This window comes from Rousettus aegyptiacus, unplaced genomic scaffold (genome assembly GCF_014176215.1).
Source record: "Rousettus aegyptiacus isolate mRouAeg1 unplaced genomic scaffold, mRouAeg1.p scaffold_m13_p_6, whole genome shotgun sequence".
Taxonomy (NCBI): domain Eukaryota; kingdom Metazoa; phylum Chordata; class Mammalia; order Chiroptera; family Pteropodidae; genus Rousettus; species Rousettus aegyptiacus.
The window spans coordinates 96,782,527-96,798,560 of NW_023416309.1; the positions used below are offsets into that span (position 1 = coordinate 96,782,527).

The following is a 16,034-nucleotide window of genomic DNA, read 5'->3' on the forward strand; positions in this document are numbered from 1 at the left end:
CATTTATTCACACTATTAACATTCTGAGGGAAAATGTGTACTTTGGAAAGGCACATTGTACAAAATCCAGTTACAAGTACATTTCAATTCCTCCTGTGATCAGAGAAAACCCACCTGTTTATATTAATGAATTAGGCTACTTGTTGAACAGCTACAAATTTTTTTTTCAGGAATACTGTCTTTTCTGTAAAGTGGGAGGGAAGAATAAAAGGAACAAAAATACTTATCTCACTAATAGAACTCCATTCAAATTTTAAAAATTGGACAGTATATTCTGTCTTGTATTAGAGAAGAATTTTAAACAGGATAATCCATAGAAAGCACCTGTAGCACTTAGTACCTGATACACAGTAATCACTTAACAGATATTATTATTAAGGCACACACATGCAGACCAAGATTAAATGTGCTGTCATCATAAAGATATTACACTGAATATCATCTAACAGCATTCACCTAACAGTTTATAAAGTGCCAGATAAGAATGATATAAACTTTAAGAACTATGTGTTGTAATATACAGCACTTTGGATATTGGTATATATTTACTGCCCAAGGAAGGTAATGAAAAATATCCATGTAGACTCGCTTTCCCAATAATAGCACTGACCTGAAGATTCAGTATGTGATTTCTTACATATTAACATCATCATGTTATTGAATATTATATAACCTGTGTATTCCACTAACAAAAATACAGGTAATATTCAAAGGAATTTCATCATTAAGATCTTCAGTTTCCAAGCTTAAAAGAGAAGCAAAATGTTAAGGTTGGCATATAAATTGTGTACAATAAGCTCATTTTCAAGTTTTCCACTTGATGCTATGAAAGAATGAAATGTTAGTGTATCCTTCTTTGTTTCAAACCCAGGGTTGTCCTCTTGGAGTCCCATACAGACTACACTTCGACTGAACCAAAGCTAAATAATGCTCTATAGAAGAGGGAGCTTGACCATTAATAACAATTTTACAGTGGAAGTTTCCTATGAGCTAGGAAGGCAGTAATCTGAGACAAATTTCTTTTCTTAGATGAGTCTTTACTATAATCATTCAGGAATACACCTTACATGTACTATATAGTTAAGACTCAAGAGGTTTTTTTCTGATTACCAAATTCCTGAATTTTAGTAAAAGGAATTTAATCTCCAGTGTGACAATTCCAAATACCAGTCAGTCTGAAGCCTGACTTATTTGCCTAACAAGTGATTTCATCGTTAAAATTTTGTGATGATTGTCTTTGTGGAATAGAGCTATAATTTCTAAAGATAATAAGGAGCAAATCATTAGTTATCACAAGTTCAGCCAAGTTTTCTAACAAGAGACATCGAAAAGAGCAAGCTGCAGAAAGTCATAATAAGTACTAATAAGGTAAAAATGTTAAACATACAGAACATTGCTATCTATTGTCTGTGGCTACTTAGATATGCAATAAAACTTTAAAACTATGCACAGGAATACTACTCACCTACCTAGAGAGAGATGTTACCTTTGGGAGTAGGGGTGGGAAGAAATAAAATGGACTTTAGTGGTGTCTGTGACATTTCCCAAAAAACATCATGTACGGTCTGAAGCAAAAGGGACAAAACATCAATAGCTGCTAAATCTGGGTAGTGGGTTGCTTTTCTGTATTTCTACAGCATTTCCTAATTTAAAAAAGAAAAAAATTTATGTGATTACAAGTGGACAAATAAACTAAGAACCACATACTTCAAAATGAAATCTCCAAGATCTGTAAAACTAGTCTCAGTTAACAACAAAATAGCTATCGGAAGACTCAGTCCTTTGCCACTGATTCACATACAGATCAGAATAAGACCTACTTTACAATAAGAACAGGCTCATTTATGTAGCAAAGTTCAGAGAGGTTTCACAGATAATTTACCATTTAAAACCACATTTATCCAGATTGTATTGGATAATATCAATTATCCAGAACCAGGAAGTAAAAAAAAAAAAAAAAAAAAAAAAAAGCTTGCATGAAAAGCCAGAATAGGTGATACAAAGTCCAAACAATAAAATTCATGCCCTTCACTCAGAAGAGGATCCACAAACTCTCACTTAGAGATTTCTTTATAACATCAAACAAGCTTGTTTATCTGGTTATTTACAACTCTTCAGATCAAGTTCAGTAAAATAGAATAGGGAAGAAATTGCACAATAGGAAGCAACAAGGCACAGTAAGTTGCAAGAAATAATAACCTGAGAGTAAGGAAGACAAACAAGAAAACTTTAAAGAACATATATGAAATTAGTAAATCATAGTATATAGTTTTAGGTAATCTATGGTTATAAGTATTAATGACAGGTATTCAGAATGACATCTAATATTTTTAAAAAAGAAAATCAACAAACTTAGATTATGAGGAATTACACAGAGTTTTAAAAAATAAATTTTAGGAATATTTCAATCCAAATCAGTAAATATTTTTTAAAATTCTAAGTGCTTCAAAGGGTAAGCTTTATTTATATGGAAAATTCACTGCAGAATTCATTGGCAAATAATGGTAGAAAAAGCTTAACATATAAAAGTTTCTTAGGTGATTCTTCATAGATACATTTCAAGAAACAGAATAGAAAATTTAACATATCAGTTCCTTATCAATCTTTCAAAAATTTAATTTCCTAAGATCATTTAGTGATCTAGCTCAATGCCAGACAAATTATTAATTTTATCATTTTTTTTAAGTAATAAAAAAACTACTGAAATGACTGCATAGAAAATAAGCAAAATTTGGGCAGAAAATTCCATAACACAGGGGTTGACAATAACATTCATTTATGTGCCAAGTTTTAGCCTGCCAAACAAACTACTATATCTGTAACTCTCCTCTAAGTGCCAATTTAGTCATCACCAACGAGAATATTTTGTTGGCAGAGGCCAGGGATTGTCTGGTATATCCTGACTTCTGGCCTTGAAGGATGAAGTTAATTTCTCTGGCACAGGTAAAACATTTCCATAAGAAAAAGCTCGATTACTGTATAAACCACTACACAATGACAACAAGGAATTGTAGCCACTCACATAAACTTGCAATCTATTTTTAAATTAATTATACACAAAGCAAGGGAGTTAGAATTTGAAATATGTACAAAAATCTGTTGCTCTCAAATACCCTAAAATAAAGGGAGAAGAAAGGAAATGTCCCATTTCTCTAGGCCCACGATAACACCTTTTCAAAATCTGCTGAATTAGACCAAACTAATTTCTAAATTACTGTGCAATGACTAATTTCTTCACCTCCCCAGGAGTCCACACCCCAAGCCAGGTTAAAAATCCACTAAATTTCTAATATGTAACCTGTACAAATACTCTGGGCTTATCATAAAATTCTGCAATTAAAGCAACCAAGCAACTTGCATACTTTGTGTAATGTGATTCCAACTATTAGAAAACTGACCCAATACCAGTTATAAATCTGGGTTTCCAGAGATTTAATTTTGTCCACACTTTTAGGTTTCCACAATAAGATATCATCTAATGCCACAATTTAAACTTAATGCTCCAATCCATGGATTTCAAAAACATTAACATATCTTTTTTACTACTGATGTTAACTTTTTACTAATGTTAATTCCTCTTTACACTTCCAAAGGTTGCAATGCATACAATTAAAAAGTCCAATTATCCTTTAATAACACCTGTTAGAATTCGCTATAATGCCATCTTTCACTTGTCTTGCCATCTAGCCTGAAAAGAATTTCTGTAAAGAAATGCTTTGAAAAGTTCATGTTACTAAAAAAGATTTTTATTTCCTTGTATCGAATTGACAAGTCCCTGCTAATATCTAGCACATTACCATGTGCTCCCTCAATGGCCTAAACCAGTCTTCTAAATATTTCTCATCTCTTTTGGAAAAGCAGGTATAAAAGAGAAAAGGAGAAGTACATCACTGCTTATTGTTCTATCCTAACACTTAAATAAAACTGCCTTCCTAATAAAATAATCATTTAAGAATCTTTATTGACAATTTTTTGAAAAATTTCCCTAAATATGTATTCCTCTCAGAATTATGAACCCCTTATGCCAACAAATAGGGTAGAGAAACAAATGATATTTTTTTAGTGTTAGTCTTTTCACATAATGCGAACTCATTCATTGCTAGGTCCTTCCTCCTCTGCCAAGTCACAAGACACACTACTGTTTACAATCCCTCCCATCTGCCCCCTGCCAATATATATCAAAACACTCTAGTCACTTGGCTTAACCAAACAGAGTCTCCCAAATTACCCTCTCAAATCCTAATTCAGACCCAAGATGCCCTCATTCTGATTCATATTCTTAATGGAAAAATTCTAAATCACCTTACTTTCAGAGGGTTGTTTTGCCTTTTGATGCAGCCAAACCTTAGAGCCCCCATGCTTTCACAAAAGTGCCCCAAATCTGACAGTATACTTTTTAATTCTACACTTTTAGACATATTTTTAATCTGAGTACTCAGTTTTCAAAGACAACTGCCAATTTTCAATTCATTCAAACACTAGTCAACATTTCTTTCATTTCACTGCTACATACACACCCCATTCTTTAAGGTTAAGGCCTACTGACTGCAGTAGGAAGAGAAATGAAACAAAATCTATTTACCATCATTCTTCAAGATAACTACTAAACAGTTCCCATTTTCATTACAGACTTCACATAATACATCATATAACATGATATCACAAACATCTGCTGTTAGGAACCTTTGTAGGGCATCAATATTAATGATCTCCAAAATCAAGCATACTTCAGATAATGCTGCGAGGGGGCTGGGGGAGGTGGGGACAGCATGATTCACCAAAAACGGCAACGAAAAGTAATGGAATATTTTCACCCGTGGTATGCTAAAACTAAAGCTTCTTTCAGAGGAAGGTACTGCTAAACAACCTTCGCTGTAGCAATAAATCCACCTGCTTCAAAGGCTGCAAAGCTAGGAAGATGGGAAGAAAAGCGGAGATGGGGGTCCTCCTTCAGTTTCTCTAAGGTTTAGGAGAAAATAAAGTCACTGCTGCACTGTCACTTGAGGAGAAGGGGAGGGGGGAGGGGCGGATCATCTTGGAAACCCGTCCCTGGGCTGGAGCAGGCGAGAACTCAGCAAGGCTGCCTGCCTGGGATTAACATTCTCCTTCTCACACTCTCCTCCCTTCTAGAATCTCCCCTCGTCGCTAACGCGCGGCGGCCAGAGTCCTAGATGACTGTCCCTTCCAATGTGTCCTCCGTGGGTCGCAGAAAGAACCAGAGAAAAAACTGAGTCAGGAGGTTGAGACTCCGATGACCCTCTGGCCTCTCCCAACACCCTCCAGCCTCTCCCAGAACACTAACAAACCTGGAAGTGCCAGGGGTCAGAGGTATGCCCCACACAGGTGTGCTCGCCCCGGAGGGGCGCACGGGCCCCGCCCGCCGCCTCCCGCGACGCTCTCCGCAGCGCGGCCCGGGCCCCAATCCAGCAGGGCAGAGCACACCCGCCCCGGCGCCCCGCGGCCGCCCCAGAGGGGCGCGCCGGTCCCGGAGCCGGCCTCCCCAGCCCCAGGCCCGCAGCGCCCAGGCCAGCCCGCCCCCCCCCCCCGCCCTCCAGGACGGGCCCCCAGCCCAGCCCGCAGGCGCGGCCTAACTGCTTGCCCGGCAGCTCGCCCCCGGCGCCCGAGGGTCGCCGTACCTGGGCGGCGGCCTCCAGCTTGCCCTCGAAGGTGAAGTCCAGCAAGTCGGGCTTGAGGCAAAGGCTGTAGTTGATGGGGGAGACATCGGCAGGCAGCCGCTCGAAGGGCCTCTTCTCCGGCATCGCGGCGAGGCCCAGGCTGTGGAGGCGGTGGCGGCGGCGAGAGGAGCGGCTGAGGAGGAGAAGGAGGAGGGGAGGAGGCGGAGGGCCGAGGAAGAGCAGGCGGCGAGCTAGGGAGGGGGCGGCGGCTGCCAGCCACATACACCGAGCGCGGGCGACCTCCTGAGGAGAGCGACCAGTGGGTGCCTGGGGGCGGGGGAAAGACCCAGCCCGAGCGCCGGGGGCCGGGAGGGAGTTAGTGCGGGCGGGCTGGCTGCCTACGGGGAAGGGGGCGGAGGGGAGGGCAGGGGAGGAGGGCCTGGAGGGAGGGAGGGAGGGACGGAGGGAGGAAAGCGGCGGCAGCGGCGGCAGCTGCGTGCGCGCCCCCGCCGGCCGGGCGCGCCCCCGACGGTGTGCACGCGCGCCGGGGCAGGGGGCGGAGCGGCGAGGGCGGGTCCGGCGGGATTGGAGGCCTGGGGTCGCGGGCGCGAGCTCCGGGCGGAAGGCAGCTTGCCTCGCTGCACCTGTCGGAGAGAGCTGATAGCCTTCTAGAAGGAAGGTGCGGGAGGAGCTGGAAAGGGTTTGGGAAACGAAGGGAAAGATGTGAGCCCCACCTCCATCTGTCTTTGGAAATGGAAGTCTAGGCAGTTGGGCAGTGCAGTCAGAGTTAAACGTTACAATATCGATTCAGAGCAAAAAACCCCATCTGGATTTTTACCTCCAGATCAGTGGAAAGCCCCTACCCAAGGCTCTTTAGTTGTAATTAGTCCTGTTATTTTAAATAGGTTCAAGGAATGATATGAAAAATTTTGTCAGAAAACCTTTAATAATCCATGTAACTTAAACCAATCTGATTTGGACATTTGAGGAAGGGATTTCAAAAATTAGAAAGATTTTTTTGTTTCCATGATTTGATTAATGTTCAAATGTTTTACCTTGAAAGGGCTTAACTTCTATTTCTTTTATAACTGTCAACACGGAGCCCTACAAAAAGTATATTTCAGTTATTGACCCAACTAACCAAGTGACCAAGAAAGAATACTTTACCAAGTCTATAGCTTTTCATTTATATACAATTTGTGTGTCCCATAGAAACCCATAGTGCCCTGCTATGTGAACCTAAGACTAGGCAACCTTCTTTTATAAAATCACAGAAAATAATTTTTAAAAATACTAGGGCCATAGACTTAATGACCCTGTTGAGGAAAAAGAAGGAAACTTATTTGGCCCCATCTCTAGTCCCATGACTCAGGAGGTTCCAAAGGAGCAAGTTAAGAGTGAACCCAGACCTACTACCTATACAATCTGACGTAGGGGAAGGGAAGGTGATATAAGGTTCCCATAAGAAACAACAGCTAATAATCTAACATATGTGCCAGGCAGGCTTCTCCGAAGTACTGAAAAGAACAATATAAGTCCTCTTAGAAATTCCTTTCCCTCTGTTGTGCTTCAGAAGGAGAGGGGAAGTCGGTAATGTCTCACAGTCATTAGCCCTACTTCTAACAGATTTCTAGGCTTTTCCAATTAGAAGCCCTTGAAAATCTGCAAATGAAAAACCTATACAAATTGTATATGTCAAAAAAAAAAAGTTAAGAAAAAGAAAATGAACCAAAGTCAAAGTCATTTTAATCTTAGGCACTTTTGTCTTTAGTTTTCAAGTATGAGTCTGAGAGTCTGAGGACATAGTTCCTATGTTATCACTGACTTTGTCTGTGACCTAGAGCAAGTCTTATTAATTTCTCTGCTTCAGTGTCCTCATTTGTAAAGCAGGTACATGCATAATTCATGCTTTTCTCAAAGAAAAGTATTATTTTACTGGTGGTTTGGGAATTTCTGAAAAAAAAAAAGTATGTTTCTAATGTGCGAATGGTCGTCATAGAAAGAATGGTAAGTAAAGGTCTACAGCCATGCCACCCTGAACAAGACCAATTCCGTTTGATCTCGGAAGCTAAACAGGGTCGGGCCTGGTTAGTACTTGGATGGGAGACCACCTAGGAAGACCAGGTGCTGTAGGCATAAAAAAAATTAAAAAAAAAAAAATAGATTGTAAGCTGACAAGGTCCTTGCAATCTGTGAGGTCAACCAAGGGTTGCCTCACCAAAAAGAATGGTAAAAAAAGAAACGGTGTAAAGGATATATAAAAGAAATGTAAGTCATTGAAAGAGATGTTTCAAAGCAAAGTGAATATAAAGGGAACCAAAATCTTCAGGCAGGAGGGAAAGACACACTGGCCATGAAACATTGAAAGAAGAGAAAGATGTGAAAGAGTTTGGAAGACCATTATAAGACTCACCACATTAGCTCAAAGCAAAACATTACTATTACTACTTAGCCTCCCTGACTTAGAAACCATGACCTTCAGTATGAGTTTCAAGTATGGAAATCATAACTCTGATTTCACCAATATAAGCCTTACCTGCAGAAAATGGTCAAAGGGTTCCAAAGACCAGGGATGCAAAAAGCTGGAGAGCAATCCATAGGAAGCTGATGCTGTGAGATCCCAGCCTCGACTCTTTTCTGTAACTTAAAATGGCTGTTGGAATGACCGTTGAAAATGTGGGGAGTAGATGGAATGTTGCCTACCCATCCTGTGTTCTTCACGAAAGGGAAGTAGATTAATTCCACATGCTTTAAAATGTATACTATATTGATGGATAACTATATATGATAGCAGATGATATATATGTGTGCATGTGTGTGTATATATGTGTGTGTGCATGTAAATGTATATATTTGAAAGTAGCAATATGGCATTATGTACATCCAAATATGGCGAAAGAAAAGTCCTCAGAGTTGGAAAAAGTTTTATTTCTCTTGGTATCTTTCTATCAGAAAATTGAAAAGGTCATTCATTTCCACCTGTCTTACTTCCTTTCTAGCCCCCTTTTCTTTTTCGGGACTTGTACTTCCTTTATCGCAACCACTACCGCAGGATTATTTACCAATCCCAAGTGACTGGCAACTACATGACTAAACCCAGGCCTTTTGCTGATGATCTTCAAATTGAGATGAGCCTGTTTGGCTCTGACCTCTTATAAAGGGTTAGCCACTAAAATCTTGCAGTACGTGAGTTAGGGTGTAAAGTCAACACCCTCTGCTGCAGGCCAGAATGCATATGTCTGTGTCTTGATGCGTGGATCTCTAGAATGCTGCTACATTTCTTGTGGAATCCCAAGTCTTTAAAAGTTACAGTGTTCTGTAGCTGGCATGCTAGAATTGACTTAGCAATGATGTTGCCTTGACTTCAAATCCAAAAAAATAAGTGATAGCTCAGGATGAACCAGTGGAGTAGCCAAGAGAATTAGAAGTCTCAGAAGCTTGGCAACAGTCAAATAGCTTCAGTTTCTCCACCCTTGGCTCTATTTCTGTTTGTTTCTTAAGTCCCTGACAAGAATAATTTATATCTTAATTAGTTCTCACTCAATAGCTGATCCCATGCCTAGCAAAGAGAGTGATTTCAACCTCTGTTTAACCCTAGGTGAAGGGTGGGGTGAAGAAAAGAGACCTAAGATGTTAAGGCCTGCCAATCTGGTGGATTCACATCTTGCAGGGTGTGATTTTATGAGAGCAATTTACTTTAGAGGTTTAGCCGCATATCTTAAATAACGAAGGATGAAAATCTGCTGCCAGTCTCACTAATTTGCATAGGAGTCTAGATTAATAAACTCTAAAAAGGTGTAGAGTAAGCTAGAAATTGGCTTATTGGCCTGCTAATGCATAGGACTGAAATGAAAGTCATTTTGTCCCCAATAAACAAATAATGCCAGAGCTGAAAAGAGACTGTAAAGTATGCATCTAGGACCCTTTCGTTTTAGATATTCTGCATTTTCTAGGGAAATAGTCTCAGTATAGAGGCTAGCTTTTGGAATATAATACCTTTTTAAAAAATAAAATAAAATCTAGATGGTAACAACTCTGTATAGTGATCGACGCAAGAAGCAGCAAAAGAGACAAAAAGCAATTCAAACTGCTCATATTCTTTAGTCCTGGGAAGCCATACCAACACATTTCTAGATATGGTCTATTTTAGTTCAAAGTGCGTTCACGCTGTATAAAATATACATTCACTAAGAATGAAGCATAGCACAGATACCTTAGGGACTCAACATCAGGAATTAGGGCAGGACGGAAAAAAAAAAAAAAAGCACTTTTAGGCAAAAAGGCACAATTCAAACATTCAAGAGAGATTTATATTTTTCTCACTCCAAACCTACATTAACTGTAAAGAGGTAGCCATAGTTTTAGGGAACCCTAAATTCTTACTGGGCCCTATCCTGTTGTATCTCAGTGCCAAGAGATACCAAGATATGATATCTTTGTTTAGCCTTATGTACTTTTGCTAAAATGATTTATTCCTGTCTCATCTCAATGTAAGAGGATATCAGTATGTAGAGGGGAGGGTGGTGGGATCAAAGAAATTGAAGAGGGGAAAAAAAGGAGTCGCTGTTTTACAGAAAGTGTTATTCTTACTGTCCGATGGGGTAAATCACTTTCTTTAGTTTATGAGCCCCTTTTATTTTTTTTCCAGGAACTAGAACGCCGTAGATCTATCCAGGTTAGGTTCAGACTTGAATTTTACAAATTGCAGTCTTGAAAGCAGATACATGCCTTGTCCTCCTAATCAAGGAATTAAAAAGGTAATTTCCCTAAGGCCTTTGTTTTCCGCAACTCCCCACCCCTTCACCCTCACCCCCACCAACCCTTCCTGGTAAAGGGGCAAAGAAGCCCAATATGCCATGTTATAAACACTAGGATCCAAACTTAAATTTTAAGGATAGGCAGAGTTTCTTTTGCTTTTTTAATTATTATTGTTACAGGGGGCTTCAAATAAAAGGAGATCAGAAACTGACATAGGACAGAGAAAGATGCAATAATTTGCCCAAGGTTAACTGCAAAGCAGTGACTAAAGCCCTGATGAGAATTTGTATCTTTTCCAAATATCCTTATGGTTGTGGGTAACTGTCAGAGGACAAGTGTTGAAATATTAGCGGGACTAGATACCCTAGATTTTGCTGGACAGTTCCAATTTCACATATTCTCCACTGTTGTCATAACCATGTACCTGTCCTAATAATTCCACTGTTTCAGCATTTGCATTTAAAGAAAATGAAAGAATTGTGTGCCTGGGAGTCAAGGCAAAGAGGGCACATGATAGCTGGTGTCAAGGCTGGGTAACAGGAAGGAGACAGAAAGATCTGATTGCTAGAATAACCAGGCAGCTCAAATAAGGGTAATAGAATCCCAAGCTGCAGAACATCAGCTGATGCTGAAAAGAATGCTGTCTCTATGAGTGCTTAAAACAGACTCACAGCAGTATTGCTGTTTTCAGCCCACCTCTGGCTCACTAGTAGTCCAGCTTCCATTGGAAGCAGGCTTTCACCTCAGAGATCTGAGATAGTATGACAAGTTCTATGAAGCAGAACCAGAGGGGTAATCCTTTAGTGAAAGAGATGACAGAATAACTTCATTAGAAAAAAAAAAATACATTTTCACGAAGCAGTTTTGAAGTCCTCAAACTGCTTTACAAAATAAGGCCTCACTAAGAATAGCAAATCTAGCAAGAGAAACAAGTTCTCTAGGTTCATAAACCCATATGGTTAATCCTGGGTTCTTAGCCCCTACACAAACAAACCCTAGAGATCCAATTGAAGTGTCCTCTTTATTTAGTACAACTAATCCATTACTACTCTAAATAACTGGAAATACATTTAAATGCTTTGCAAAGTATTTTTCAGTGTGAGAGAGTAGAAATCCACAAAGCAGAAAAAAAGTTAATTCTTTTCCTTTTACCATGACCATTGCTAACCTTGTAATTCCATGCAGTAACCCTAAAGACACATTCTCTTCAGCAAGGTGGGGCCTTTTGTTCTGCAGAATAGACCAAGTAACTCTCCCATAGAGTTGCCAGATCAAGTACAATACTAGTTAAATTTGATTTTCACATGAATAGTTTTTTTAGTATAAATATGTCTCAACTATTTCATAGGACATGCTCATACTAAAAATATGCAATATTTGGTGTGTGTGTTGGCGGGGGGTTGGGGGGAATACTCATACTGAAAACTATTTATTGTTTATCTGAAATTAAAATTTAACCAAATATTCTGTATTTTTATTTGCTAAATCTGGCAACCCCACCAGTAGTTTGCTTTCAGATTTTAAAGATGGCAGCCAATGGCTTTTGAATGGTTTGATTATATAAAAGAGAATTTTAAAATAGCTCTGAGTGCTTGCAAAAATCTTTTTCTTGAGAGTCGATTGGCATTCTGTCATGTTTAGTTTTTTTAGGCTATGAAATCCCTTAAAGGATTCTCTGTCTTGTCATTCTCATATACCCCAGGGTATTAACCTTAGTGGAAAACAGCATAGTTTAATATCAACTGACTCCATAAAAATCAACTTGTCTCTTCAGATATTTCAAATGCTTTAAATACTTTTCCTGAGATTAAATACCCGTGTTCAAAATAGGATGGTTATTGTGCCATATTTTATAAGAGAAATTGCTTTGAGAGTGATGTTGGCAAGATTGTGAAGTAGCAGCCAAATGCTGATCTACCAGACTGGGAAACCAAGAAAGGTTTTCGATTTCTTTCTCTCACTGCTGTTACTATCTTAATACACTTTTAGCATTTCCATTCACCTGCAAATGATTCAGGCAGACATTATAGACCTGATTCTGCCACTCCTATAGATATCAAAGCTTAACCACTTTAATGAGGGATAAAAAAAAAAACACTGCAAAGTATAAATATTCACAGGATTTTATTCAAGGAGTTTCCCAAGAGAATCTCATATTTTAACATAACCCAGAAGAAGAAAATCTTTTTCATAATTATTAATAATTTAGTCATTTAGGAAAATCATCTCCTTTCTTGTTTCTTAAACATTGATTGACTAGTGTATGTTACTGATTGTATGTGTGCATGTAAGCTTTGATTGAAGTACAATTTACGTACAGTAAAATGGACAATTTTTTTTCAATTACAGTCGACATAAATATATTAGTTTCATGTGTACAACATAGTGATTAGTTTATATCACTGACAAAGTAGTCACCCTGATACATTTAGTACCCATCTGACACCATTCATAGTTATTACAATATTATTGACTATATTCCTTATGCTATACTTTACATCCCCATAAAATGGACAAATCTTAAATGTTCAGGTCAATGCTTATTGACAATTATAACCATTATGTGCTATAGAATCTTTTCATCACCCCAGAAAGTTTCCTCATGGTCCTTTTTAGTCAATCACCCACCTCTTCCCCCATTTCACCCAAGCAACCTCATTCTGATTTCTCACCATAGATTTGTTTTGCCTGTTCTTATACTTCATATCAATGAAATCATTCAGAGAGAGAGTGTGTGTGTGTGTCTGTGCGCGTGTGTGCATGGCCTTTTTTATACAATATAATGTTTTTGATCTACATATTTGTGTATGTCAGTAGTTCATTCTTTTATATTGCTGAATAGTATTGTAGCACTATACTGCAATTTATTTATCCATTCTCTTATTGGTAGATATTGGGTTATTTCCAGCTTGGCATTATTATAACTAGGGCTACCTATGAGCATTCTTATACAATTTTATAGATATATGTCTTCATTTCTCTTTGAATATACTTAAGAATTGAATTGCTGGGTCATAGATTAAATGTGTATTTAACCTTATTAAAAACTGTCAAACAATTCTCCAACATGTTTCTACCACTTAACACTCCCAATAGTGATGCATGAGAGTTCCAGTTTTTTCATATCTTCATTAACGTTTAGTGTTTTCAGTCTCTTTTAGCCCTCCGAGTGGATGTGAAATGGCATCCCGTTATGGTTGTAATTTGCATTTTCCTCATGATTACAGATGTTGAGCATTGTCACAGATGGGGCTCCTTTGGAAGCCAACTCTGAGAGGGAGTTTAGTCGGCAGGAGGTTCTTTAGGAGGTGTGTTTGGACTTGATACGTGTGGAAAGAGACAGCAGCACAATTGGACAGAGGAAGAAGCTAAGCTGCGATGTAGTTTCAAGGGCCTCAGCTGACCCCTTGGAGAGTGCTGAAACTGGGATGACCTTTCAGAAATGTTCTGAGTTTAGGCAAGTGGCCGGCTCTTTATATACCATGTTAGTCATTGGTTACAGGCCACTGTGAGAAAAGGGAGTGACCTTAGGCAAGTCTCTTCAGTTGAGGCAATCAATGAAGTGGACTGATAGTTGAGGACCGTCTGCTGGTAGCTTTTCCAACAGCCGTGGTCTAAGTCCTTCATTCCAAAAGGGGAATCTGCGCGGCACATCATAGCATTTGCTACAAGTGCCTTTTCATGGCTTATTGGCCATTTATGTCTCTCTCTCTCTTTTTTTTTTATGAGGTGTCTTTTCGAGTCTTTTGCCTAGTTTTTAATTGGGTACTTCATCTTTTGTCGTTGATTTATAGGCATTCCTCATATTATCCAGACATGAATCCTTGGTCAAGTATGTACACTATGAATATTTTTTTCCCATCCTGTCATTTGTCTACTCATTTTCTTAGTAGTATCTTGATGAGCAGACATTTTAAATTTTGATGAAGTCCAGTTTTTCCACTTTTTCTTTTATGGCTAGTGCTCTTTGTGTCCTGCCAAGAAATCTTTGCCTCCCTCAATGTTGCAAAGATATTGTTTTGTATTTTTTTCTAGAAGCTGCATGATTCTTGTGCTACTCATTTTCTTTTTAGCATTTTATTTTATTTTATTTTATTATTAGTTTCAAGTATACAGTATATTGGTTAGACGTTTTTATAGTTTATGAAACAATCCCCCTGATGATCTTTCCTCTGGCTCTATACCTTGCCATCATATTAATGCTAACTGCTTTCCCAATGCCGTGCTCCTCATCCCCATGACCATAACCAACTACTAATTTGTACTTCTTTAACCCTTCCCCACTTTCTTCCAGCTCCATACTCCCCTAGTGCTACTTACTTTTAAAAATAAAGTTTATTGTGAGGGGGTTTCTGATGATAAAAGTATTACTTGATCAATGTAGGGAATTCAGAAAATTTAAATGAGCATTAAGAAAATGAAAATAATCAGTAATTCCAAAAATATCACTGCTAACATTTGGTATACAGCCTTCCTGCCTTTCTTCACACACACACACACACACACACACACACACACACACACACACCCTTACCATGTTGGGATCAATCTATTTCACTTAATATATTATTCAAATATTCATGTAATTATATATTTTTCAGTACAACTTAGTGGCTATAAATATGTGTTAACATATTTAAAAAGTTAATTTATAAGTGTTAACATATTTTATTTATTAACTTATAAATTAGTTAACTTTTTAATTTTTTTATTCTTAGATATTTAGTGTTTCTAATTATTTTTGCTGTTTTAAATATAACCCATACAAAACCAAGCTGATAAGTAGCTCAAGCTAAGATTTTAAAAATACAGCATTTCAGAATATAAAAAGAAAAAGAAAAACAAAGGAAAAGAGGAGGAGGATGAGAAGGAAGAAGAGAGAGAGAAGAGAGAAAAAAGATAAATAAACCTTTGTTCTCTAAAGATGAAAACTAAGGGTTTATATTAATAAGACATAGAAAACTTCTCAAAATTCTCTCTTCTCCCTTTCTTAATACCTCACACCTAGGACAATTATTAGAAGCTTCTCTCTCAACTAGCCCTTTTTCTAGTTACCTCCTTTCCCTACCCTTCCTTTTTCTCATCAATTAGTCCTTCTTCTACCCCAAACATTCTGATAAAATTCTTCTCACTTTCATGTAAATATCTGCTTTTTTTTGATGTGAATTAAATTAAAGCTGTATTTCATTTTATCCAGGACCGAATCCCCTCATTTTTCTGATCTAGCAGCAAAACATTCTTTGGCCTTGAGAGAAAGAGGAAGGTTGTAAAAACTCATACTATATTTTTTTTCTATCATATTAAGAACCTATATGAACAAATTTAGGTACATAGATAAATAAATCTGTTTCCACCAAATGTGGTTTTTTTTTTTTTTAAAGGCTAAATGTCTAAAAGCAAAATCTTGAATCAGAGTATGAACATTGTTAAGGCTTTTAATACACCTTGCCAAACTGACCCTCAGAAATGTACCAATTTACATTCCTTTCAACAATATATCAGCATACCTACTTCCACACCTTCCAGCATTACTAGCTTCATTTTCTTTTAATCTTTGTCAATTTGATAGCTGAAAGTGGTATCTTGTGAATGTTTGTTTTGCACTTCTTTGATTCTCAGTAAGAAAGAATTCTTTTCATTTTGGCCATTTTTATCGTGTTG

The 16,034-nt window shown here is 38.2% G+C and overlaps 1 protein-coding gene and 1 pseudogene across 2 annotated transcripts in view; one reads left to right on the plus strand and one right to left on the minus strand.

The window, feature by feature from the left end:
- Positions 1 to 6,073, minus strand: part of NPEPPS (aminopeptidase puromycin sensitive) — a 65,175-nt gene extending 59,102 nt beyond the window's left edge. The window contains exon 1 of one of the 2 annotated variants that reach the window (XM_016164646.2): positions 5,637 to 6,073. In XM_016164646.2, the coding sequence (XP_016020132.1) occupies positions 5,637 to 5,897 (261 nt within the window). In that variant the 5' untranslated portion in view covers positions 5,898 to 6,073. Of the gene's footprint in view, positions 1 to 114; positions 350 to 5,636 lie in introns of those variants that run through there. The other variant, XM_016164647.2, reaches the window with a different exon arrangement.
- A 1,559-nt stretch (positions 6,074 to 7,632) lies between these two features.
- On the plus strand, positions 7,633 to 7,751 carry LOC118604338 (annotated as a pseudogene).
- Positions 7,752 to 16,034: the final 8,283 nt, after the last annotated feature.